This window comes from Microcaecilia unicolor, chromosome 8, assembly GCF_901765095.1.
Source record: "Microcaecilia unicolor chromosome 8, aMicUni1.1, whole genome shotgun sequence".
Taxonomy (NCBI): Eukaryota; Metazoa; Chordata; class Amphibia; order Gymnophiona; family Siphonopidae; genus Microcaecilia; species Microcaecilia unicolor.
In genome coordinates, this window is record NC_044038.1 from 226,103,973 (window position 1) to 226,124,026 (window position 20,054).

Here is a 20,054-nt window from a genome sequence, read left to right on the forward strand (position 1 = left end):
AAACAGCGTTGGTTGTACCACAGAAGGCAGTATATCAAACGCATGACTCAACGTTCAATATTCCCATCCACACCAACTGCTTAGCTCTACAATCATTTCCTCCTAGATGTCTACCTTAGTACAAGTGGCTGTAAGCAAGTTGAAAATAACTTAGAGGGGACTGCCACTTGTGTGACTGGTCTCTTGGCAGACTTAGCAGGGTGGTTTCTCCAAATATCTTTAGCCTCCAGCTAAGGCTGGGTACTCTTTACCAACCAAAAGTGAACAGATGGCCGAGGTGGCCAGAGGCTGGTTACTTGACAGAAATCCCAGGGTATGTGCACAGCAGGCAAGCGAACTGACTGCACCAGGAGGCCTCCATTAAAAAAAAATAAAAATAAAATTTCCATAAAATAAAGGATTTTAACAAATTAAGCAGCATAATGCTGCAATGAGCATCCTGGCTACAGCTACTATCCATATACAGCAGTTCTGGATCCCAAAGACAGTTGAACTGGACAGAGGAATCCCATGCTGTCTGACCCACTGTATTCAAGATGGTGGAAAGGAAGTCCTGATACTAGAGGCAGGTCAATAAAACTGCAGTCACAGAGCAAAAAAAATAAAAGCCAAAAGCCACAAATTGATTTTGCACCTCTTTTATTGAGATCCCGTAATTTTTAAAATTAAAGAAATTTCACCATTCAAGGCAAATTATTTTTCCCTGCTCAAAATAAAAAGCAGAAGCCTGTTTCAATCTTCCTTCATGGAAGCAGAGCTAAGCAGCAAAAGGTTATTTTTATATCGCTTGTGCACTCAGCATCCTGGATGCAAGCATTGGTGTGTGTGTGCCCTCTGTAAGTTCAAGGTTAGAAACAGTGTCACACAGATCATGGAGCTCGGGTTATTCATTTCACTTGAACATGCAGTTGAAGTGCCTAGCAGGAAGCTACACCTCAAAGCAAGCATGCAGTAAAACACTTCAAGAGGAAAATTGCCTCCTTTGTATTTCAAGATTGGAGTGAGCAACACAAGACATTTTAAATGCACCGCATTTCTGTATGTTAGTTAAAGCTATGGCCTGTTTAACTGTTCAGGAAAGCAAATGAGGGCTGAAGATTCTATCCCAACAATTCCCAACTAGGATCCCTTTCCCACAAGCCCCCTTAATCCTCCATCCCCTGACCTACACAGATACTACTACATCCTTAACCCACCTAGAGTCATGGCTTCTGAATTCCATTTAGGCCCAAACTATCATTAAAGTTCTCTTCACTATATTGTATTCCTAAAATCAGATATGTTTATACAGACAACAACCCCAGACTTCAGCATGTGCGTTCTCAGCTCAGAGGTCCCTGCTTCCACTTCAAATGAAGCCTGGCATCTCTTTTTTTTCTATTTTGGTACCCGTATTTTAATTCAGACTGAGTAACAGCTGCATCGTTGTCTTCCCCTGCAGAAGCATCATGAATACAGTACAGTGTAGCAGCTGAAACCAATCCACTCTGTTACGAATTCTGTATACCTCCATCAAAAATGATGAAAAATGTAAATAGGGTTAAAGGTTCCTCGGCCTTGACCAGTGTTTCGACAATCTTGTCTCATTCTGTTTTACACAGCATGGCTGTATTGGACCTCTGTTGGAAGTACACTTCTCAGACTGCAGGTGGTGAGTTGAGTGACCCCCAACAAGCTGAAGAGGAGATGAAATTTAAGCAGAACTGGAGAGGCAGCCTGGTAATCATGGTCTCCAGCACTGTCTCAGCATCTACGCTCTTTAGAATGGCTGCTTCTTCAGGAAACGGGTGAACATGGTCAAGGCAGCTCTGGGATTATCAGTTGGTACCATGTGACCAGCTCCCTGTGAAAGGAGAGTTAGTTTAGTTTAATAAAAACTTGGTATCACCACTCTTCAAACAAAAATCAGAACAATGTACAATAAACCAATAAGAACTACAAAATAAATATTTGTTAAAGAAGGTTAAAAACAAAAGGGTTATTATACAGACATGCTTTGCTGTTGGCTGGGCTACAGTCATTTAGGAATTTCACATGCTGTACTGAATTGCTTCAAATTTTTTTTCAGATCCTTCTTTTCATATACATTTGGATCACACTCATCTTCAAAGAGATCTGATGTGTGGAGTAGCGCAAGGTAGGGGGGGGGGGGGGCTTGGCAGTTATATTTCAATCAAAAGGTAAAAAAAAAAACCCGAACATGCCCTTTTTTAAGCATACACAGAAATATTAGTTGTTAGGGTTAATGGGTCACGATTTTTTTTTTTATGTGGCTTTATTGTCCCCCAGTTTTGGGGTTTGCTACCTTGTGAACGCTTAGAGCATCAAGGGTATTTTTTTGATCCAGTCTCCTTGCATGTTTTACTGCGTTCATTTGTACTATCTAGATTGGACTAGGATTGCCTCAATATTTGTTAAAGCAATTGAGGACACTGCAAAACTGTGCTATAAGATTGTTAAGGGGTGGGGGTGGGGGGTTTACAGAACATGCGACTCCATTATATAAACAATTCCATTGGGAGGTCACGTGGTGCCATGCAGGAGAGGCTAGGATGTGGAGCTCCTGCACTTCCCCCTTATCTTGCTAATTTATCAGGCTGAATATTAGATTTATAAACCTCAAAGTGTCAGAGGAATATACTTTAGAGGCTGGAAGTTGTGTGATCTCCGCTAGCGATTCGGCAAGAGAGGGATGGCGGCAAAATCGCTGCAGAAGGAAAAAGACAAAAGTAAGCCCGCCGAATCCAAAATGGCTGCCGCACAGCTCTAATCGAGCACTAGTGTGTGTTCAGCGTGGACAGCAGAGATTACCGCGGAAGTCATTGCGGCAGTGGAGGCAGCCTTAGATAAGAAGTTGCAGGCTCTCTATGATCGGGCAGAGGCAGCACACGAGCGGCTGGATGGGTTCCACTTAGACCTTGAGCACATGCAGCAACGGATCAGCGATCTGGAGGATCAAGTGGTGGAGACGGTGGTACCGACGGGGGCCTTAAAGAAACAGCTGGCGGAGTTGGAGTCGAAATTGGATGACTTAGAAAATCGTTCCCGTTGCAACAACTTGCGTTTAATTGGCTTATCGGAGCAGATAAAGGAGGCGGAGTTGGGGAGCTTTTTGGAAAGCTGGTTTCCACGGGAGCTGAACTTAAATAATCTGCTTGGCCCGTTAAGGGTAGAGAGAGCTCATAGACTGGGCCCGAGATGACAGGGAACTGCTAAACCTCGTGCAATGATCCTAAAAATCTTGCACTATGGACACAAGCAGGCCATCGTGCAGACTCTGAGATCGGGTGGAGTGCTTAGCTATGAAGGACAGAGAGTCCTCTGCTTTCAGGACTACTCTGTGCGAGTGGCAGCAGCGAGGAAGGAATTTGCACCGGTTTGTGCGGCTCTGTATGGCCGGAAAATCAGAATTGCATTGATTTACCCGGCAAAATGGAGAGTGACCTATGAGGGGTCTGACAAAACCTTTGTATAATTATGGTACAGCCAGAGACCCCCCCACTGGAATGGTGGCGGGCCCAGTCATAGAGCTCAGGCCATTACAGACCTTGGCTGAGTCAGAAATCTGATGGCTGACATAACTAGGAGCTTACTGGAAAAGTATGGCCTAGTTTGTAGCCCGGATTGAGGCCTAAATAAGCTAAATTAGGAAAAGTTAGGTCAATAGATATGGAAACAAAATGGAGGATTTCAGCACAAAATGGAAGCCGTATCTGTTACAAAGTGGAATTTTCTCTAATGTAAGTTAGAAAAACAAGTTGAGAAATGAGTGAGTCATGCCAGGTGCAAAGAAAATAGGGAACTAGCTGTCCAAGAGGGGAGGGAGACTTTCCTGTGAGCAGGATTGTGGTCAGCCATGGTGTGAGAAAGGAAAGGTGTAGCTGGATGCATGGTCTTGCTTAAGATTTGTGGTCAAGCGAGCTAGAGACAAAACCATGTTAGCAAGATAAAATCTACTCATTAGCATGAGCCAATCAGTGGTAACCATGACATTAGCATAGATCCAATCAGGTATATCTATTGTCATATTATCCATATCCTGAGGGCACCTATAAAAATCAGGGTATTTCCTGGTTTAAGTTAGAGAGAAGGGTTGGCACTCTCTCTCTTCAAGGGAAACCAATGTGTCCAGCAGAATTGACAAATTACCTAATTGCTTTCCCTTGTAAAACCTCTAATTGGTAAAAGAAATTATAAAAGATTAGGAACTAATTAACACCTGTTTGCAGCTGGATTATTATATTCCTATAACTAATTGATTGTACGTGCCTGTTGTCAATCACTGATTTGACTTGTACCTTGGCAAATAAGCTCCTCATTCCAAATGATGATCTCTGGGCTTCACTTAATGATGAAAGGCTGTAAGTATAAATGCTTTTGCTGTATCAGGCTATCTTTCGCTGCATTGTATAACTTGTAATCAAGATAGACGCAGTGCCCCAGAGGTGCACGGAGCCGTAGCTAACATGGCGCCGTGCACCGAGGGGCATGCGCGTTCATGCCAGCGGGGTGCCAGGAAGCGGAGTGGGCGCGTTCCCGCCGCAAATGGAGGCACCCCGCTGGCATGGGAGGAGAGAGAGCGGGGGTTTTAAAAACCCCGAGTTGGAGCTCGGACGGCCTCTTTTTGCTTCCGGGCTCCAGGTGCACTTTTGCTCCAGGTGCGGTGCAGGGGCACCTTCAACAGCGGCGGCGGCGTTAGCGGCGGCGGCGTTTAACTGATTGAGCCTGCCTACCTCGGCGCAATTTGGTCGCGTGGCTTCTCTTCCAGGATCGGCATTTTTGTCCCCAGGCAGCTCGCCCCAAGAAGACGCGAAGACGAGTATAACTTGTAATCTAAATCCAGTTTGTCATAAGGCTGGTATCTTTTCCTTAGACCTATAAGTACATAAGTAATGCCATACTGGGAAAAGACCAAGGGTCCATCGAGCCCAGCATCCTGTCCACGACAGCGGCCAATCCAGGCCAAGGGCACCTGGCAAGCTTCCCAAACGTACAAACATTCTATACCAGGGGCGTATCTGCGTGGGGCCACAGGGGCCTGGGCCCCCGCAGATTTCGCCCTGGCCCCCCTCCCCGCCGTCAACCCTCCCCCGCTGCTTACTTTTGCTGGCGGGGTCCGACCCGCAATCTCCATATTTCGGCTTCCTCCGTGGCCATGTGCTTCCAGGAAGTAACGCTGCAGTGCTGATTCGTTGAATCCAGTTCGGCGTCTGACGTCCCAGCACGTCAGACGCCGAACTAGATTCAACGAATCAGCGCTGCAGCGTTACTTCCTGGAAGCACATGGCCACGGAGGAAGCCGAAATATGGAGATTGCGGGTCGGACCCCGCCAGCAAAAGTAAGCAGCGGGGGAGGGTTGACGGCGGGGAGGGGGTGGAGAGAGGCGGGGGGGGGGGGGAGGCAAAAATGTGCCCCCCCTCTCTGGCTCTGGCCCCCCCTACCGCCGGATTCCAGATACGCCCCTGTTCTATACATGTTATTCCTGGAATTTTGGAGTTTTCCAAGTCCGTTGAGTAGCGGTTTATGGACTTGTCCTTTAGGAAACCGTCCAACCCCTTTTTAAAACTCTGCTAAGCTAACTGCCTTCACCACTTTCTCCGGCAACGAATTCCAGAGTTTAATTACACGTTGGGTGAAGAAAAAGTTTCTCCGATTTGTTTTAAATTTACTACACTGTAGTTTCATCGCATGCCCCCTAGTCCTAGTATTTTTGGAAAGCGTGAACAGACGCTTCACATCCACCTGTTCCACTCCACTCATTATTTTATATACCTCTATCATGTCTCCCCTCAGCCGTCTCTTCTCCAAGCTGTATAGCCCTAGCCTCCTTAGTCTTTCTTCATAGGGAAGTCGTCCCATCCCCGCTATCATTTTAGTCGCCCTTCGCTGCACCTTTTCCAATTCTACTATATCTTTCTTGAGATGCAGGCGACCAGAATTGAACACAATACTCAAGGTGCGGTCGCACCATGGAGCGATACAACGGCATTATAACATCCTCACACCTGTTTTCCATACCTTTCCTGATAATACCCAACATTCTATTCGCTTTCTTAGCCGCAGCAGCACACTGAGCAGAAGGTTTCAGTGTGTTATCGACGACGACACCCAGATCCCTTTCTTGGTCCGTAACTCCTAACGTGGAACCTTGCATGACGTAGCTATAATTCGGGTTCTTTTTTCCCACATGCATCACCTTGCACTTGCTCACATTAAACATCATCTGCCATTTAGCCGCCCAGTCTCCCAGTCTCGTAAGGTCCTCTTGTAATTTTTCACAATCCTGTCGCGATTTAACGACTTTGAATAACTTTGTGTCATCAGCAAATTTAATTACCTCGCTAGTTACTAACGTCTCTCTTAGTGGCAATTCCTTTTAGAACTTCACAACTCCTTGATTACCCCAGTATTAGTGCTATTTAGAGATGGAGTCAGATTTAGGGTCACTCCAGCCTTCTTGGGGGTCTCTGAACCCTAAATTTAAAACACCTTTGATAGTGTGGCAGCAGCACAAGCATTTATCAAGACTCTGTCCCCAGAGGAGGCAGACTGACTATACCAACTCTGTAGGAGTGGTACTTCTATAGAATTTACCCTCTTTGGAGGAATTGATTGCTGAAAAGTGGTGGGTCATTATTGCAGAATCATTGGTAAAAGAGGGATGGGGAAGTTCCTGGAAAGCATGGGGGTTTGCTGAGTGGAAGAGCCTGTTGGTTGGGGGAAGGGGGGTGAATGTTGTGGGTTGTGCTGAATTGCAGTAATATAATGTTTGAGGGATGTTTGAGTTTCTCTACTAGTTGTTATGATTTATTGGGTCAGTTGATAAAGGGGATGTGGGGTGCCTATACGTGATGAGTTCTATCTTGAAACTCGTTGGTGGGGGGAGGGAGGGTTCTGCTCCAAGTGGTTGAAAGAAGAGAAAGGGAGAAGGATAAGGCCTTCTGTTCTGAGAAAGCAAGGGGGGGGGGGCGTAAGCTGGGGCGCTCTTTCCTCACTAAAACAGGCTAATCTGCTGTTGGAGTTTCAGCAGTTAAAGGGGGACACCTAAGAGGTAGTATGGTTAAATTAAGGTCTTGGGGGGGGGGGGGATTTCATCTCCAATCAAGCGTAGTAAAATTTTGCAGGTCCTGAATAGAACACAGGCTCACATAGTAATGCTTCAGGAGACTCACCTATCAGAATTAGAGCATTAAAAACTATGTAGATGGTGGGTGGGTGATTATGTAGAGAGCCCAGCAAATAACAGGAAAGCGGGAGTAATCTTATTATTTCGTAAAGGGCTTCAAGTGGAAAAAAAATGAGTGATAGTGGATCCCATGGAACGATATGTCATAGTAGAGTTACTTCTGAGCAATAAGCCTCTTTTGTTAGTCAATATTTATGCGCCTAACCAGTACGATAGGAAATTTTATCAAACTATAGTGAAACATGTACATTCTTTTGAACAGATTCCAATAATGATGGGTGGGGATTTAAATTTTGTATATGATCCTTTGTTGGACAGCACGGGTTCGTCGAGGGTAGGGCCAGTGGACTTCTCTAGGGGAGTTCCTCAGATGTGCTCTTTGTTGGATTTGGTGGACTCCTGGCGCTTGTTCCATCCAGGGGTGAAGGATTATACTCATTTGTCACGAGCACATGGCACCTTATCACGTATAGATTATATTTTACTCTCGACGAATTGCGTATCATCTTTGTTTCAGGCCAACATTGGGCCCACTCAGGTGTCGGATCATGCTTTGATATGGGTTTCCTTTTCCTGGGGGGCTGACAATAGACCTAGGTCTCGTTGGTGCTTTCTGAGAGAGTTGTATTATGACGGTCGATTCGGCCCTTATATACAGTCTCAATGGCGAGAATACGCAGAGTTTAATAAGGAGACTTACCAAACTGACCCAGTTTTATTTTGGGAAGCAGTGAAGGCGGTGTTATGTGGCTCAATTATATCATACTCGGTGCATAAGAAGCGGGCGAGAGATGCAGAATTGCTTAGGGTGGAACACCAGGTGTGGAGAGCTAGACAGACTGTTTGGATCCTTCCCAACTGCGCATCATAAACGAAACTTGATGGAAGTACAGGCTACCTTGAATCAATTAATACAAGAAAACGCACAAAAGTCGTACAATTATTATCGTTTTCAGTTATATAAATATGCTAATAAACGGTAAATTGTTGGCATGGTTGGATAAACGGGTAGGGGGCTCACGGTTTGTTCCTCAGCTTAGGGACACCCAGGGTAGATACCATCGTACAGCGGCAGGTATCAATGAGGTTTTTCGACAATTCTATGAATCCCTATACTCTCCTCCAGTGGATCAGGGGTTAGATGCGGCTATGTATCTATCGGAGTTAAAACTCCCTAAGATAACAGGTAAACAGCGGAAGAGGCTTAATGCAGACATCACCGAAGATGAAATGAGTTGGGGTATAAGTGACAGTCTGTTATATAAGACACCAGGGGTGGATGGTCTTCCCTCTGAATTTTATAAGGTCCTGGTTTCAGAAATAGTAGCATGTTTGACAACGGTGTTTAACCGTTTTGTTTAAATGGGTAAGTTACCGGAGACTTTGCGGAAGGCGCAAATTGTAGTTTTGTTAAAACCGGGTAGGGATCCTCATCAGGCGGGTTCATACCGGCATATCTCTTTGCTACCTTTTGAAACAAAATTGTTTGCCAAAGTCCTGGCTAATAGACTGGCTTGAGTGTTACCAGATTTGGTAGCTGAACCTCAGGTGGGGTTTGTGAGGAAAAGGTCAGTGGCCCGTAATATGCGAAAAATCCTAGTAGCTTTGGAGAGCTTGCATCATCACTCCACACCAGCCTTACTTATTAGTTTCGACGTGGAAAAGGAGTGTGACAATGTAAACTGGGATTTTTTGTTTGCCAGTTTGGAAGCATATGGTTTTGAGGGTTTCTTTCAGAAAGCCATAAAAACGCTTTATCATGGGCCGAGTGCAGAAATATGGGTTAATGGGATGTCATCTGAACCATTTAGGATAGCTAGAGGCACTAGATAGGGGTGTCCCCTTTCCCCGCTTCTTTTTGTATTGGTGATAGAACCTTTAATCAGGGACATTATGGGGTCAGAGGCGGTGCAGGTGGGCACTGAGCAATTTAAGATATCTACTTTTGCAGATGACTTATTGGTTCTTTTGAAAGAGCCCTCATCCTTGCCTTCTTTGTTGGAGATTTTCAAAGAGTTTGGTGACTATTCTGGATTTCGTTTAAATTTAGACAAATCAGAGGTCTTAACTATTCAGATGAAAGAGATGCAGTGGGAAAGAATGGGTTGTTCGCTTAAATGAGCGTGATTCTCCTTTACTTATCTGGGTATACAGCTTACTAGCAATCCTAATCGACTCTATGAAGTTAATATAGCGTCCTTGTTAACAAATAATAGGGAGATTTTAGGGAGATGGGATGGTTTGCCGATTACATTGATGGGACGTATTTCTCTGTTTACTATGATCATATTCCCAAAATGGCTATATTTTATGCAAACTACACTAATGTATCTTGGGAACCGGGATAGACGGGCCCTACAGAGCATGCTCTTGCGCTTTTTTGGGGCAAAAAAGAGATCTCAGATAAAATATACTAATTTAATGGGTAACTGGAATAGAGGAGGTTTGGGAGTTCCTGACATTAAACTTTATAATCAGGCCTGTTTGCTGAGGCATTTGGGAGATTCGTTTAATCAGACAGAATACTATACTCCGGTGCAGATGCAAATAGAGTTTTGTAAACCTCTGCATCTACATTGTGTGTTACATGCAGCATTAAAGGATTTGCCGATAATTCTTAGATCCAGTGTTTTGGTGAGGTCTATGAAGAAGCTGTGGAAGGATTTGGCAAAGTTTTGGGCTTTTGATTATGGTTGTACTAGATTGTTGCCCATCAGGGGGAATGATGCATTTCCTTCAGGTGTCTTTTTCGTGTATGATGTACAGCGCTGCGTATGCCTTGTAGCGCTATAGAAGTGATTAGTAGTAGTAGTAGGTATGGATAATCCATGTTCGGTGTCTTGGGTGGAAGGGGGTTTTCGACTTTTACATCATTTTTTAGAGCCTGGAGGAAGTATTAAGGCGCTTAACAGAGTTGCAGTTGGAATCTGCTGGCTGGGGGGCGAATTTTGCCTATGCACAAGTTCAACACTATATTAATACGCTGCCTCGGGCCTCTCTTGGTGTTGATCTGACCACCAGGTTGGAGGAATTCTTTGATACAGTTAACGGGGGATCCTATTTCGATGTCCCAGTTGCATAAGAGAATGTTACTGCTGCGTCCTCAGAAGGACCTAGGGTCAACTTGCCGCTCGGTGGTCAGCGGATGTGCAGAGGTTGATAACTCCGTCTGATCTGTTGAGGGGATTGCGGTGGGTTCCGAGATGGGCACAAGGAGCGATACTGCGGGAATGTCAGGTTCGGGTGATATATCGGGCGTACACATCTCAGTCGCGATTGTGTAGTATGGGGGCCATTGGATCTTCTCAATGTGGTTGCTGTCACGCAGCTCAAAATAATTACCATCATGCTTTTTGGGCAGGTCCGGCTATTGCGGCTTTTTGGCTTAGAGTGCTCCGGTTCTTGGAAAGTTTATTGTGTCAAAGGTTACAGATGGTTCCGGAGTATGTGTTGTTGGGTGCCTGGAATCCGTTGGAAATTGGCACGGTTCATCAGAATATCATGGTTCAAAAGGCGTTTCTTATAGATAAGAAATGTATATTAGGAAATTGGACTAATTTGGAGTCCCCTTCGTACTGGCAGTGGCGCAATAGATTTAATGCCTTGCTCAGGTTCCAACTTCAGGATTCAATGGTCAATTTTATGTTTCAACAATTTTTATTGATGAGTTCACATGGTATACAAGTCCGTATCAGTCAATATAAATCTTATAACAAATAATTCTATCGCATGTTAATGAACCTGAAACTTCTATCATCAATGCTTTCCAAGCTTTTCTCCCCTATCCCTTCCCTCTTGTCTTCTTATATATTTATAATGTGTACATGTATAATTACAATACAGTGGCATAACTATTAACATTAAACTTTTATATGAAACTCCAATAATTATAACTCGTGCTTTACTCTGTGTATTATTCCAACAGTATTTGCTGGCGGGTCCTCTTAATGTGCTCTTTCAAAGGATTGCTCTCCTATCTAATAATACCCATGTCCCTCCAATATGCATTGAATATTACCCTTCCCGCTTTTATGCCCCCTCCCCCTCTACTCTTATGGAATTTTCTCTTCACTTCATGGTTTAGCTACCTCTACCTCTCTGCGTGCTATAACTACCAGAGTGTGGGTTATTGTTCTTGCTTCATTTGGCTCTTTACACCTCTTATAGTATGGGCAGGTTATTGAGCACTACGCTTCTCGCTTTATGGGAAATACTTTGCAAATATCTGTTCCAAATTGAAATAAATGCTTTTCGTTTCTTTGGGGTGCCTAGTGCTGCTCTAGCCTCCCATAACATCAACTCATGAAATTTATTCCTCCAAAACCAGATGGTGGGTGGTTCCTCTTGCATCCAATGCCTCAGTATACATTTTTTTCCCCCACTGCATATGCCTTACCCAGTAATAGATCCATGTTCTCATTGGAGCCGACTCTGTGGGTGCTGTGGGTGCTTGAGCACCCCCAATATTGAGAAAATTCCTTGTATGTGTCCAGGGAGGGTTTATTTTCATTGGGCGTAGCACCCCCAATAATTTTAAAAAGCTGGCTCCTATGCATGTTCTTATCTGATATCTCATAGGCCCCCCCTTTTGTTTAATAACACCCCTCTCCACAAGGGAATTAGTCTGTGGCCTATGAGAGTCTCAAGGTAATTATGGATCCTTTTCCAGAATATTTTCACTTTGATACAACTCCAAAACGCATGCAAAAATGTATTTCTCCCTCGCCTACACTTTACACACTGAGCATCCGGTGCCCAGCCAGCTCTTGCTGCTTGTGTTTGTGCCATGTATCCCCTATGTAATATCCTATACTGGCTCTCCTGTAGCTCTGCCCCGCCTACTTGCCTGGGGATATCTTTTATCAATTTTGCAAAGTTTACTCCCTTCAATTCATATCCCAGGTCTTTGCTCCAAGCCTCTATGAGTGCTCCATAGTTTCGGGGCGGACAGAGCAACAGCAGAGCCCGGTGCAAACTAGATATGGAAACCTGACCGTGTGCATCCCCTTTTAGGAATTCTCAGAGTTTTTGTCCCAATTTTGTGCCCAATGCCTCTTAGTCTAAGCTGTACCAGTAGTGATGTAATTGTCTGTATGTATAGTGATCTTTGTTGGTTAGAGAAAGCCTCTGCCGCAGGTCTTGAAAAGTGTCCAAACCTGCCTCCTCATTTACTATGTGTTCCATTAGGGTGATTCCCATGTCTGACCAAGCTCTTGATTAACCTAGCCTCTAGTCCACGTGGAAAGTCTCCATTCCCCCTGAGTGGAAGCTGATCGCTAATATTTGGGTTTTGATTCCAAGCTGTCATAAGAAAGCGCCAGACCTGTCTTAAGGGTTGTAATAAAATACTTTTCTTACATGTTGGCGGTAAACTGTTTGGTTGGACCTGTAATAGAAAGTTTACATGCCAAGGTTTATATAGTGCCTGTTCCCAACTGACCGGAGTAAATCAATGGTCAATTTTAAAACTCAGCGTAGATTTTATCTTATATTATTATGATTAGCAGCAGCATTTGTATAGCGCTACCAGATGCACGCAGCGCTGAACACCTGACACAGAGAGACCGTCGTCCCTGCTAAGAGCCAAAAGCATTGGTGAAAAGGTGGGTTTTCAGCATAGATTTGAAAACAGATAGAGATGGAGCTAGACATATAGGTCCAGGAAGACGATTCCAGGCATAAGGTGCTAAGGTGCCGTGAGAGAAAAGGAACGAAGCCTGGAGTTAGCAGTGGAGGAGAAGGGGGACGACAAGAGCGATTTGTCCAGTGAGCGGAGTTCACGGGGAGGAATGTAGGGAGAGATGACAGTGGAGAGGTAATGGGGGGCTGCAGAATGGATGCATTTAAAGGTCAGTACGAGAAGTTTGAACTGTATGCGGAAGCGGACAGGGAGCCAGTGAAGTGACTTGAGGAGTGGGCTAGTGTGGGTATAACAATTTTGGCGGAAAATAAGTCGTGCTGCAGAATTTTGGACAGCCTGGAGAGGAGAGAGATGGCTGAGTGGAAGACCAGTGAGAAGCAAATTGCAATAATCCAAGCGAGAGGTGACAAGGGTTTGGATAAGGGTTCTGGTAGCGTATTCAGAAAGGAAGGGGCCAATTTTGCTAATATTGTAGATAAAGAAACGACAGGTTTTGGCGATCTGTTGAATATGCGCAGAGAAGAAGAGACAGGGAGGATGTGAGAGCCATTAACAGAGATAGAGAATGGGGGAAGAGGGGAGGTGGATTTAGGGGGAAAAATGAGAAGTTCAGTTTTAGTCATGTTTAGTTTCAGATGGCGTTAGACATCCAAGCAGCAATGTCAGACAAGCAGGATGAAATTTTGACCTGGATTACGGTTGAGATTTCAGGGGTGGAGATGTAGATCTGAGAGTCATCTGCATAAAGATGGTAATGAAAGCCATGGGATGAAATTAGGGTACCAAGAGAAGAGGTATAGATAGAGAAAAGGAGGGGTCCAAGGACAGAACCCTGGGGGACACCAACTGAAAGCGGGATGGAAGTTGAAGAAGAACCGCCAGAGTGAACACTGAAAGTGCGAAGTGAGAGGTAGGAGGAGAACCAGGAAAAAACAGGGCCCTGGAATCCAATTGAGGATAGCGTATCTAGGAGTATGGTGTGGTCAACAGTGTCAAAAGCAGCAGATAGGCATATCAATAAATTGGCCCACCGAGCCCGTAGCAGTATTCTTAATAAATTAGGTGCCTTATCGGGGGCTTTACAATAATTTGAGGTCTCAATGGATGGGTCTCAGTCACTCTTCACTAATCAGAGGGTATAGGATGGGATTTGGGGGAGTAGAGGGGAGGAGTAAGGAGGGGTGGGTTTTGGGAGGGAGGGAAGGGGGTTTTTTTTTTGTGGAAGATAGAGTTGGGGGTGTCGGGAACATAGTTGGTAATTACCTGTCAATAGTAATCTTATTGGTCTAAAAAAGGGGCCGGAGTGACTAGAGGAGGTAAAGAGCCTGGAGCCTCCTCGTGGTTTCAATGCCCTTAAGAAGGAATGGTAGGGGTGGTGAGGGAGGGTCTTCAGAGTTTCGGCTCTCCTCTATCTTTGAAGTAATAATGGAATGTAATTTATTTCTTCTTGGTTATCTCAATGTTACATTTCAATTTGTTGAGGTAGGGGAGGGATTTATAAAGGGGGGATAGTGTTTAGTACTCTTTATAAAAGATATAGTTTTTTGAGGGGTGAATGTTATGTTGTTTGCAGAATATTAAAGTGTCCTTGACAGATAAGGGTGGGGGTTGGGACAAAAATGTTAAAATGTGTTGATTGAATGTATCTTTTGCATGTGGGAAAAAAGAATCCGAATTATAGCTACGTCATGCAAGGTTCCACGTTAGGAGTTACGGACCAAGAAAGGAATCTGGGTGTCGTCGTCGATAACACACTGAAACCTTCGGCTCAGTGTGCTGCTGCGGCTAAGAAAGCGAATAGAATGTTGGGTATTATTAGGAAAGGTATGGAAAACAGGTGTGAGGATGTTATAATGCCGTTGTATCGCTCCATGGTGCGACCGCACCTTGAGTATTGTGTTCAATTCTGGTCGCCGCATCTCAAGAAAGATATAGTAGAATTGGAAAAGGTGCAGCGAAGGGCGACTAAAATGATAGCGGGGATGGGACAACTTCCCTATGAAGAAAGACTAAGGAGGCTAGGGCTATACAGCTTGGAGAAGAGACGGCTGAGGGGAGACATGATAGAGGTATATAAAATAATGAGTGGAGTGGAACAGGTGGATGTGAAGCTTCTGTTCACGCTTTCCAAAAATACTAGGACTAGGGGGCATGCGATGAAACTACAGTGTAGTAAATTTAAAACAAATCGGAGAAAATTTTTCTTCACCCAACGTGTAATTAAACTCTGGAATTCGTTGCCGGAGAAAGTGGTGAAGGCGGTTAGCTTAGCAGAGTTTAAAAAGGGGTTGGACGGTTTCCTAAAGGACAAGTCCATAAACCGCTACTAAACGGACTTGGAAAACTCCAAAATTCCAGGAATAACATGTATAGAATGTTTGTACGTTTGGGAAGCTTGCCAGGTGCCCTTGGCCTGGATTGGCCGCTGTCGTGGACAGGATGCTGGGCTCGATGGACCCTTGGTCTTTTCCCAGTATGGCATTACTTATGTACTTATGTACTTATGTACTTTTGGACTGCACTGAGCTTGAAGATACAGTTGTCTTTTTGGATTTGTATATGATATTGGCACTATTTTTCTATTATCTTTAATAAAAACTGTTGAAACAAACAGTTCCATTGGTTGCCAGTTGAATATGGGGCAACTTATACGATTTTAACATTTGTGCATCAGGTCTTATACGAGGGGATTTCCCCCCTTCTTGAAGTCATTGTTACAGTTGGGTGTTGAGGTCGGGGGTGGCTAATCAGCTCACAATTCTAAATAACGTATGTGCACGCCAGACGGTTACTAGGAGTAGGGCTTTTTTTGGCAGATGCCTGTTCAATGGAATCTTTTGCCTGAAGAATTGCGTTTAGAGACTTCTTTGAAAGGATTCAAGGGGAAATTGAAAAATTTTTTCAGAAAGCTTTTATGAGGACTTGGACTGGTTTAAGGGAAAGAATGCAATATGGGCATTACCGATAGACTTCTGTCTTTTCCAAGAGGCTGATTGTTTGGTCTAGTAGCGGATGCTCTATCATTTTATGGCACTTTTTCTCTATTCTTTTAAATTTTATTGTAAACCACTTTGATTTTGTGAGAAAGTTGGTGGTAGGATCAAATCTTATAAACTATTAAACTTTATGCATAGAGAACAGGCCTAGGGTATCTGTATTTAAAATATTGTTTATTAACACTAACCAGCAATAGATCAAACATGGCTTCCCTGTAGCGTATGAAGCCAGAAAACAGGAAGAGAACCTGCACATTTCTTAACGGCAATGCGATGACATCACCGGGGGGGGGGGGGGGGGGGGTCTGTCAGATATGCAAGATGGTTGAATTAGCGAAGGTCAGATAGTCGAGACTGGTATCTTCTCAAAAAAGATGTTAGAGGAGAGTAGTTTAGTTTGTAGAAGGAATCGCTCCAGACCACACTGACAAAAAAAAAAAAAAAGCATATAAACACTTACCCTGACGGTCAGGAAAGCAATATTGGAGAATTCCTTCACAAACCCTCCAATCTGTTCACTGTTCCCATCATTGTAGAGCCAAGCTCTGCGATTCACCTGCAGCTGGATCAGAAGACAACACAGAAGCCTTGATTTAAAAAGGGCCGTCTGAAAAGGTTCAACCTTCTTACCCTCCATGCTCTTCCCATCCTCTCCTTAATCGCTCCGCCGCCTTACCTATCCCTATCCTTTCTCTCATATCTCTTCTATCCCATTTACTGCTTGTTCATTTGTCCTATCACATACCCCTTTGTTGATTCTGTTACTATTGATTGTATTCTCTTGTTACTATGTAAGCCGCATTGAGCCTGCGATGAGTGGGAAAGCGCGGGGTACAAATGTAATAAATAAATAAATAAATTAGCCACTTTAATAGGTCATAAAGGTATTGTTTGTGAGGCCCTAGCCAGTACCCTTGAGGAATTATTCACTCCTACCCTAGCTGAGTCTATTTGCGTACCGTTGACTTGCACACAAAAACTCTCCTCTTTAAAATTAGTCCTATTTATCTTTTAACTCGTTACGCTTATCTGTCTAGGTCAGTAGTTCTCAACCTTTCTTCTGATGTGACACACCTGACAGACAACACTCCTGCATGTGACACACCGAACACTAAAATTCACAGCTGAACAAAGCAAGTCTAAATATTTAAATTTTTCAATTGTAAGTTTAGTATGAATTTACCTATCCCATATCAAAAAGTTGTATGCAACACATCAGTCCCAGGTATCTCACTTGCCAAACAAAACAAATATATATTCAAATTCTAGTGTCACCTCAGCAACACAAAATCCCTCCACTGCCAGACACTGTAGCTGATTTGCAGGTTTTTGTGTTGCTTCACTCTGCAATCTATGGACAGCGGACCTGCAACATTTTCAGTTGGGGCTGGAGGCAGCAGTTATTATTGGGGGTAGTGGGGAAGCAGAAATAGGAACCAGTTACAGAGATTTCAAGAACCTGAGTCATTGTACAGGGATTTTTCCTCACTTAGGTTCAAAATGGTGGAATTCCATGCCAAATGAGATAAAGGTGCTTTACCAATTACTTAACATTTTGAAAATTTCTAAAGGGCTTCCTTTTTCAAAAATTCTTGCACTAATTGTACAACTCACTGAATAGAAAGATATTATGATCTACTTTTTTTTTTTGTTACATTTGTATCCCGCGCTTTCCCACTCATGGCAGGCTCAATGCGGCTTACATAGGGCAATGGAGGGTTAAGTGACTTGCCCAGAGTCACAAGGAGCTGCCTGTGCCTGAAGTGGGAATTGAACTCAGTTCCTCAGGACCAAAGTCCACCACCCTAACCACTAGGCCACTCCTCCACTGTTGCTACTATTTGAGATTCTACATGGAATGTTGCTATTCCACTAGCAACATTCCATGTAGAAGTTGGCCCTTACAGATCACCAATGTGGCCGCGCAGGCTTCTGCTTCTGTGAGTCTGACGTCCTGCACGTATGTGCAGGACGTCAGACTCACAGAAACAGAAGCCTGCGCAGCCTTCTACATGGAATGTTGCTAGTGGAATAGCAACATTCCATGTAGAATCTCCGATAGTAGCAACATTCCATGTAGAATCTCCAATAGTATCTATTTTATTTTTGTTACATTTGTACCCCGCGCTTTCCGACTCATGGCAGGCTCAATGCGGCTTACATGGGGCAATGGAGGGTTAAGTGACTTGCCCAGAGTCACAAGGAGCTGCCTGTGCCTGAAGTGGGAATCAAACTCAGTTCCTCAGTTCCCCAGGACCAAAGTCCACCACCCTAACCACTAGGCCACTCCTCCACACTTAAACTCATTAATCTGTAAAGTTCCTATATTGATACTGTTCTTCATTTTGCTGGAAATAATATATTGTATGATATTATTATCTTGTTATCGTAAGCCATATAGAACTGAATAACTGGAATTTGGATTATGTGGGATATAAGTATCAATCAATAAAGGTGCCCTACTGGAGGTACAACCAGGTAAAGGTGTGACATGAACTGGCTGTGGGACTGTGTTATTGGATGGTTGTTCTTTGAAGGCATTTCCTTATACCTGTTTATTATATGAAAACAAGTAAAAAAAAAGAACACACCCCACAGTTCCTGCGATTCATTTAAAACCCCAAATAACTGGACAGATCAAAAAACAGCACATTTCAAAGTCTGCCTGTCCAATACAGCCTGTACCTCAGCACCTCCCCCCCCCCCCCCATCGCATGCTGAATCCTTCTTACCTTCTGCTGTAATGCATCTACAAACCACTGATTTCCAAGGAAGTTACAGGCCATGTCCACATCTCCATTATATACCAAGATTCGGTATGTCTGAGGAGAAAGACAACCCCCCCCCCCCCAAGGGGCAGATTGTTTAACATCTCATTTATTTATTCAGGATTTGCTACGCCACCTGACATGTAGGACCAAGCGGTTTACAGACTAATATGGCAAGGAAAGGAACTATAATACTATGATAGGGAAGAAAATTCACTCATACATACAAGAGCACAGTAAAAACACCCGATTACCTGAATGCCGATCATCCAGATCAGAATCACCCACCAGTCTCCATTTCCCACAGATAGTTGAAAAATTGCTCACCAGAAGGATGCAGAACCGTCTGGAGGTGGATAGAAAGAAGCCCACGTGAAGCTCCACTGCCTGCTTGCCATGTGTGGCATCAATAAGAGGATCGAGCTGCTCAGTGGAGCTTCGCCGGGCCGTCTTTCTATCCAGCTCCAGACAGTGCCATATCCTTCTGGTGAGCTACTTTAATATTCCAAAGTTTTTTCCAACGATCCGGATTTATGATTATCCAGACCACCCCCTGCAGAGGGTAGTCCGGATAATTGGCGTTGTACTGTATTTAATACAGGATGCCATCCCACCCGACCCAAAACAAGTCCCAGAAGCCTGCTGAAAAAGCCCCCCCCCCAAAAAAAAAAAAAAACCAAGAGAAATTACTTGGTGTGATTAATAAACTGAAATAGTGTAGTAGCCATTCTGATATTATGAATACTGAACACCACAGACCAAAAACAAAACCTCACCACTTATTCAAGCCTACAACTCAAGAAATACTTTGAGTGACCAAGAGGTACTACTACTACTACTACTTAACATTTCTAAAGCGCTACTAGGGTTACGCAGCGCTGTACAATTACCCAAGGCCTTAAGCAGCTCTCCATTTTTCCAGCCCAGGACTGTCTTATGCTCTCTTTACATTTACCTTCCTGGTCACTTAATCTAGTGACGACTGATTGAAGTCATACTACGGTGTCCTCTACTGCTCCTTATTCCCTCCAATCTCATTTTATGCAAGGGCGAGATTGGGACTAAACAGGTAGCTTAGTCTATTTCTACAGGTCAGAGCATTAAGCACAGCAGGCTCAGTGCAGACTTCAGATAAATCTACCTGAACAAACCCCATTGCTGTTGCAGACAAAAAAGATGGCCTGCTCTTGTCAATCAGTTAATTCAGCTCCTATTCAAATTAAGGGCTGGATTTGTTAAGAGTATACTACCATACACACTGTGAGGTGTATTTTCAAAGTACTCACTCTGCTGCTCCCCAGTATCTCTCCACACTCGTCCTTCCCTACACCCCTTCCCGTGCACTCCGCTCCATGGATAAATCCTTCTTATCTGTTCCCTTCTCCACTACTGCCAACTCCAGACTTCGCGCCTTCTGTCTCGCTGCACCCTACGCCTGGAATAAACTTCCTGAGCCCCTACG

General features: G+C 44.1%; 1 protein-coding gene across 2 annotated transcripts in view; it reads right to left on the reverse strand.

The window, feature by feature from the left end:
• Positions 1 to 622: 622 nt before the first annotated feature.
• LOC115475946 (lysosomal protective protein-like) overlaps positions 623 to 20,054 on the reverse strand; it is a 65,130-nt gene continuing 45,698 nt past the window's right edge. The window contains exons 13-15 of one of the 2 annotated variants that reach the window (XM_030212027.1): positions 18,557 to 18,646; positions 16,285 to 16,386; positions 623 to 1,843 (exon numbers count right to left, since the gene is read on the reverse strand). In XM_030212027.1, the coding sequence (XP_030067887.1) occupies positions 1,760 to 1,843; positions 16,285 to 16,386; positions 18,557 to 18,646 (276 nt within the window). In that variant the 3' untranslated portion in view covers positions 623 to 1,759. The remainder of the gene's footprint in view (positions 1,844 to 16,284; positions 16,387 to 18,556; positions 18,647 to 20,054) is intronic. The other variant, XM_030212028.1, reaches the window with a different exon arrangement.